Source organism: Rana temporaria, chromosome 7 (genome assembly GCF_905171775.1).
Source record: "Rana temporaria chromosome 7, aRanTem1.1, whole genome shotgun sequence".
NCBI lineage: Eukaryota > Metazoa > Chordata > Amphibia > Anura > Ranidae > Rana > Rana temporaria.
In genome coordinates this window covers 197581740-197589149 of record NC_053495.1, presented here as the reverse complement: position 1 = coordinate 197589149, position 7410 = coordinate 197581740, and the positions used below count along the sequence as shown (strand labels likewise).

Here is a 7410-nt window from a genome sequence, read left to right as displayed (position 1 = left end):
CCTCGATGTCTTCTCCCACCCTCTGCTGACAGGTGTCCAATCACAGCGCCTGTCGTTTTAGTCAATCAGGTGACAGGTAAAAGACACCTGATTGGCTGAGAGGCGGTTCAGTGTTAGGAAGGTGAATATTTATTTGCTTTCCTAGCACAACGCTGAGTAAACTGCGAGCGCCCAGCATGGCGCCCGCTGTTCATATTTTTGGACACCTATTACAGCCTATGGCTCTAATCAGGTGCTTCCAAAAAATGCATGGATCTATCTATGGTGATAGAGCGGTGCCAGGAGAGAGGGGGCGGCGCCCGTGCGCCCTTTATCCACTTAAGCCCCGGACCATTTTGCAGCTAAATGCCCAGGCCAGGTTTTGCGATTCGGCACTGCGTCGCTTTAACAGACAATTGCGCGGTCGTGCGACGTGGCTCCCAAACAAAATTGGCGTCCTTTTTTCCCCACAAATAGAGCTTTCTTTTGGTGGTATTTGATCACCTCTGCGGTTTTTATTTTTTGCGCTATAAACAAAAATAGAGCGACAATTTTTAAAAAAATACAATATTTTTTAGTTTTTGCTATAATAAATATCCCCCAAAAACATATATAAGATTTTTTTTCCCCTCAGTTTAGGCCGACACGTATTCTTCTACCTATTTTTGGTAAAAAAATTTGCAATAAGCGCTTATCGGTTGGTTTGCGCAAAATTTATAGCGTTTACAAAATAGGGGATAGTTTTATTGCATTTTTAATTTTTTTTTTTTACTACTAATGGCGGCGATCAGCGATTTTTTTTTGTGACTGCGACATTATGGCGGACACTTCGGACAATTTTGACACATTTTTGGGACCATTGTAATTTTCACAGCAAAAAATGCATTTAAATTGCATTGTTTATTGTGAAAATGAGAGTTGCAGTTTGGGAGTTAACCACAGGGGGCGCTGTAGGAGTTAGGGTTCACCTAGTGTGTGTTTACAACTGTAGGGGGGTGTGGCTGTAGGTCTGACGTCATCGATCGAGTCTCCCTATAAAAGGGATCACTCGATCGATGACGCCGCCACAGTGAAGCACGGGGAAGCCGTGTTTACATACGGCTCTCCCCGATCTTCAGCTCCGGGGAGCGATCGCGACGGAGCGGCTATAAACGAATAGCTGCGCCCTCGTCCCGGGTTAGCGACCGCCGCATATACCGGGGGGGGGGTCCCGATCGGACCCCCGACCCGCGGAAAGGCAAGGACGTACATGTACGCCCATATGCCTGTACGTGCCATTCTGTGGACGTATATGTACATGCCGCGGTCGTTAAAGACGCACCACCACCAGTTACATAGTAGGTGAGGTTGAAAGAATATACAAGTCCAACCTACGTGTCGGACACTGAGGCAACAAATTTTGTGAAAAATCTATATTTGTGTCATTCTCGAAACTTTTGGCCACGCGATAAACCGGTATATGCGCAGTAAGCACAGGGCGTAGTGTCTTTGTGTGTCAGGCAGGTGGCGGTGTTTCTCTCTCCTCACCCTGTGTGTGTGTCTGTGTGTGTCCGGCAGGGGGCGATATCTCCCCCTCCTCAGTGTCTGGCAGTGATTTCCCCGCCCCCTCCCCTCACAGTCACACACATTAGTCGCCCGAGCAGTGAGAGAGTTCCCGGGTGTCCCGCACAGTGTCCGCTCTCTCCCCCGCACAGTGTCCTCTCTCTGGTGTCCGGTGTGATGTCCGCTGGGTGAGCGGTGGATCGGGATGGAGGGCTCCGCTCTGTGTCTTCTCTGCCTGGCCGCTCTTTGCTCCTCTGGACGGACCGACTCCGACTTCTCCATCCTGGAAGAGGCGCAGCTACTGGCCGACCACATGAAGAGACTGAGCCGGGAGGAGCTGGGGGTCACCACCATGGAGGTACGGGGAGGAGGGGAGTGTGTGTACTGTGGGGTACACTGGATACAAACTGAGGGGAGTGTGTGTACTTAGGGGGGTCACCGGATACAGACTGAGGGGGGCTGTGTGTACTGGGGGGGGCACTGGATACAAACTGAGGGGGACTGTGTGTACTGGAGGGGACACTGGATACAAACTGAGGGGGACTGTGTGTACTGGGGGGGGGGACACTGGATACAAACTGAGGGGGACTGTGTGTACTGGGGGGGGGGCACTGGATACAAACTGAGGGGGACTGTGTGTACTGGGGGGGGCACTGGATACAAACTGAGGGGGACTGTGTGTACTGGGGGGGGCACTGGATACAAACTGAGGGGGACTGTGTGTACTGGGGGGGGGACACTGGATACAAACTGAGGGGGACTGTGTGTACTGGGGGGGGGACACTGGATACAAACTGAGGGGGACTGTGTGTACTGGGGGGGACACTGGATACAAACTGAGGGGGACTGTGTGTACAGGAGGGGGGACACTGGATACAAACTGAGGGGGACTGTGTGTACAGGAGGGGGGACACTGGATACAAACTGAGGGGGACTGTGTACTGGGGGGGACACTGGATACAAACTGAGGGGGAGGACTGTGTGTACTGGGGGGGACACTGGATACAAAGTGAGGGGGGCTGTGTGTACTGGGGGGGGGACACTGGATACAAACTGAGGGGGGCTGTGTGTACTGGGGGGGGGACACTGGATACAAACTGAGGGGGACTGTGTGTACTGGGGGGGACACTGGATACAAACTGAGGGGGGCTGTGTGTACAAGGGGGGGGGGAACTGGATACAAACTGAGGGGGACTGTGTGTACTGGGGGGGGGGACTCTGGATACAAACTGAGGGGGGCTGTGTGTACTGGGGGGGACACTGGATACAAACTGAGGGGGACTGTGTGTACAGGAGGGGGGACACTGGATACAAACTGAGGGGGACTGTGTGTACAGGAGGGGGGACACTGGATACAAACTGAGGGGGACTGTGTGTACCGGAGGGGGGACACTGGATACAAACTGAGGGGGGCTGTGTGTACCGGAGGGGGGACACTGGATACAAACTGAGGGGGACTGTGTGTACCGGAGGGGGGACACTGGATACAAACTGAGGGGGACTGTGTGTACTGGGGGGGACACTGGATAAAAACTGAGGGGAACTGTGTGTACACGGGGGGGGGGGGGAGACACTGGATAAAAACTGAGGGGGACTGTGTGTACACGGGGGGGGGGGAAGACACTGGATAAAAACTGAGGTGCTACTGTGGGGGACACTGGACCTTGACTTGGGGGGGGGGGGGGGGGCAGACACTGAAAGGGGAGGATGGTCTGTACTGAGGGGGGACTCCTCGCCAGATACATGGGGGACAGTCTGTACTGAGGGTGGACTCTGGACATTGACAGGGGGGGACTGTGTGTACTGAGGAGGGGATGCCAGATACAGGGGGGATGGTCTGTACTGAGGGGTGACTCTGGACACTGACTGGGGGGGACGGACTGTGTGTACTGAGGGGGGATGGTCTGTACTAAGGGGGGGGGGAACTAGATACAGGGGGGGTGGTGGTCTGTACTGAGGGGTGACTCCGGACACTGACTGGGGGGGACGGACTGTGTGTACTGAGGGGGGATGGTCTGTACTAAGGGGGGGGGGAACTAGATACAGGGGGGGTGGTGGTCTGTACTGAGGGGTGACTGTACTGAGGGGGGACTGTATGGGCTGAGTAGGGAACAAACTGAGGGGGGGGGGACACTGTACCTTGATTGAGAGGGCACTGTATGTACTGAGGGAGGACGCTGGACCACCACTGTGAGGGCAACACTGGATACAGGGGGGACGCTGGACCTGGACTGAGGGGGGGTGATGGTATAGTGGGGGGACATTCTCCCAGGAGGGGTACAGCTGATTTAGTGGGGGGGGGGACATTCTTATGGATGGTATAGAGGTGACATTCTCCTGCTTTGGTATATTGGGGTGACATTCTCCTTGGTGGTATGTTGGGGTGACATTTACTCCTTATTCTAGTTTTGTGGGGTGATTGACTTCTATTGTACACATTGTTATGTATTGACAGGATTGTTTGGTTTTAGGGGGGATGGGATGTTGGTGGTGAGGTGAACCCGCTCAGGTCTCTGTACATCCTCTGCAGTATAACACACCCCCCCCCCCATCATCTGAGGCTCCAACGTTTTTATATCCCGATGATTTGGGGAAATATTGGAGCTTCTTATCCCAGATTTGCATTGTCTGGATTTGTTGGACTTACATTGGATGTTCTTCATGAAAGAGGATTATTTTTGGATACTTTCGGTTATAGTTTGAACAAGTGTTTTATTTTTTTTTGTGCTGGTGTAAGTTTTTTTTTTTTTTTTGTGTTCTGTATATTTATTTGTGTGTATGTATGTATGTATGTATGTATGTATGTATGTATGTATATATATATATATATATATATATATATATATATATATATATATATATATATATATATATATATATATATATATATATATTTTACACTTTTTTGTTTATAAGATCTTAAAGTCCAATATTTTTTTTTTTTTTTAAATCTAAAACGATAAGCATGTTTACCTGCCATATGCAATAGTATTGCTCTGAGTGGTCCCTTACCCAGCTCTTCAAAGGTCCCCCGCTGGCGCTCCCTGTTTGTGTTCACCCCTGGACACAAGAGACTCTTAGATTATATAGAGCCGACGGTTTACGCAGCGCTTTACAACTTGAGGGTAGACTGTACAAATACAATACACTTTAATACAGGAGGAATCGGAGGGCTCCTGCTTCATGTTAGAAGAAACTACCAGAGACTGCTGCAGGGGGGCGCTGCCACAATCGGCACACTTTCTCCATAGTAGAACCCAGTCCCCCGACTCAGACCCAACCGGCAGCCTTCCTGTACTCCTCCTGATCTGTGCCGGTTTCCTCTGACTTGCCATGTTTGATGCCCGCTATGTGGCTGTCGGATCAGCTCCCGGGGTGACTGACGGGTGGTACTGCTGGGATTATGGGGGGGGGGCTCCTCTTTCTCCTGTCTCCTCCCTATAGACCCTCTTAATGGCAATTCTCTTTTAGCAGTATTTGTTTTAGTTTATGGAAGATTGCATTTCTACCTTTTTTATTTTTTTCCCTTATAGGTTGCTTGGCTGTCTTTATCTTGTTGTGTACTATGTGTTTTCTTTTATTTCTTGCATTCGTAGTCTTTTTTTTTTTTTTGATGCGCATGTGTACAGATCAGGGTGCATTCTCTACTATGAGTGGTGGAAACAAATAACCTGACTTACGAACGCCCCCTACTGGCGAACGGGACATTCCGCGCACGCGCGGCCTTTTTCAGCGGTGGGCGCATACGACGGAACATCGGAAAACGTTGCGTCTCCCATTCTGCACATGCACGCGCCCATTCGACGAAAATTACGTAATTGACATTCTGCGCATGCGGTTTCCGACTTACGAACATTTTCAACTTTCAAGGACAAACCTAAAGTCCCTAACTTGTTCGAAAGTCGGGGACACCCCTGTAGAATTGTATTCGACTTTTTAATTAAAGCGGAGTTCCGCCCAAGTCGGCGGCTACTAAAAGTGACCTTTTATTCATCGGACACTTACCTGACCAGCGGGCGAACGAAGCCCCGCTCCTCTCCCCTTCCTCTCTGCGGCGGCGCCGACATTGCAACTGTGGGCCCTCGGCTTTGGTTTAATGTGTGCTATGAATGGCCGGGCAATCTTTTGGGACCTGGGACGTGTCCCAGAAGATTGCAGGGAAAGGTGAACTTCCTTCCGGCGCCACGGTGTCCCGGGAGGAGGTGGGAGCTGGATGCCTCTAAAAAGAGGGTACCCCCCCCCCCCAAAAAAAAATGACATGCCAAATGTGGCATGTCAGGGGCTCACCATCACTTAAAGCGGAAGTTCCATATTTGCATGGAACTCTTCTTTTAATATCATGAATAAATTAATATGAATTTGTTGGCAATTATTGGCACTTTTTTTTTTGCACAAGAAAGTTTATAAAAAAATGTATCCCTTTAGTCCCGGTTCTTACTTGTGCATTGCGGGAACCAGCGCCATTCCTGTGCGGATTCTTCTCATGCGCAGGCAGTTCACACTACTTTTTGCGAACCGCCAATGTTTAGTTTAATGACGCCCCCCAATCAGATCACAGTACGAACTGTGAAATAGGGCAATGAATCAGATTGCATTGTGTCCGATTCCAGTGTGGACCAAAAAAGGGTCCTGCACCATTTTGGTGTGAATGCGACTTGTACGGCCGAGCTTGCACGCAGAAGCGAACGCATACGTGAGCAACGCCCGCATATGAAAACGGTGTTCAAACTGCACAAGTGAGGTATCGCCCCGATCGGTAGAGCGAGAGCAATAATTCTAGCCCTAGACCTCCTCTGTAACTCGGAACATGCAACCTGTAGATTTTTTTTCTTTTTTTTTAAACGTTGCCTATGGAGACTTTTAAGGGTAAATGTTTTTTGCCATTCCACGAGCGGGCGCAATTTTGAAGCGTGACATCTTGGGTATAAATTTACTTGGTGTAACATTATCTTTCACAATATAAAAAGAAATCGGGCTGACTTTGCTGTTGTCTTACACTTTTTTGAATATTGAATTTTTTTTATTAAAAAAGGTGCGCTTATAAGACCGCTGCGCAAATACGGTGGGACAGAGTATTGCAACGACCAAAATTTTATTCTCTAGGGTGTTAGGAAAAACAATTATCATGTTTGGGGGTCCTACTCCTAATTTACTAGCAAAAAAAAAAGCAGTTTAACTTGTAAACAAAAAATCTCACCAGAAACTGCACCAAAAACGTACCCCATTGAAAACGCACCCCTGTTATGTTTTTGATGCATTTATTGAGTCGCATGACCTCTGATAAGCACAGTAAACTTGCGTCAAGTCGCAGCTAATCCTGTGCATTTTTGTTGCCATTGTCAGCAGCCTTTTCTCTTATTGGAAAAATATAGATGACGCCTTTTTGTGGCCGATGTGTTTTGTCCTCGTAAATTTCGGCGCATGTCTGTGTGTCCTGGCGCACATTGGCGTTAACTGCAGGGTAAAAAAAATCCTCACTTGAGCGTTCAGGAGAGGAGCATTTTGGCAGAAACAAATACACCCAGCCTGCTGAAACCGATATAAACGCATTTAGCGCTTGAGAATTCATTCATTTCAGTGGCCAGAACAAATGAATATTTCGGCCAATGGAATGAATTGAAAACCGCGCCTGGAAAGTACAACTTTAGGAGCTTTTTTTATTTTTTTTTTTTTTTTTTAACAGAAGGAAAGACGTTCACAAGAGTTGGGGAAAACACCCGATGTACACGATGGCCTAAGATATGCTGAACTTGTTGTGCTCAAGCCTTGCACACTTCAACATGTGGGTTTTGTTGGGGGGGGAGGGGGTCCTGACAGACTCGTCCTGGAGGGGGGGGGGGGTTGCAAGGTTGCTCTATGGTGATTTGTTAACTATTGTTGTGAGGGTGT

General features: G+C 49.1%; 1 protein-coding gene across 1 annotated transcript in view; it reads left to right on the top strand.

Moving 5' to 3' along the window:
- Positions 1–1604: 1604 nt before the first annotated feature.
- Positions 1605–7410, top strand: part of CACHD1 (cache domain containing 1) — a 194454-nt gene continuing 188648 nt past the window's right edge. Inside the window, exon 1 of the mRNA XM_040360771.1 lies at positions 1605–1879. Coding sequence (XP_040216705.1) covers positions 1727–1879 — 153 coding nt within the window. The 5' untranslated portion in view covers positions 1605–1726. The remainder of the gene's footprint in view (positions 1880–7410) is intronic.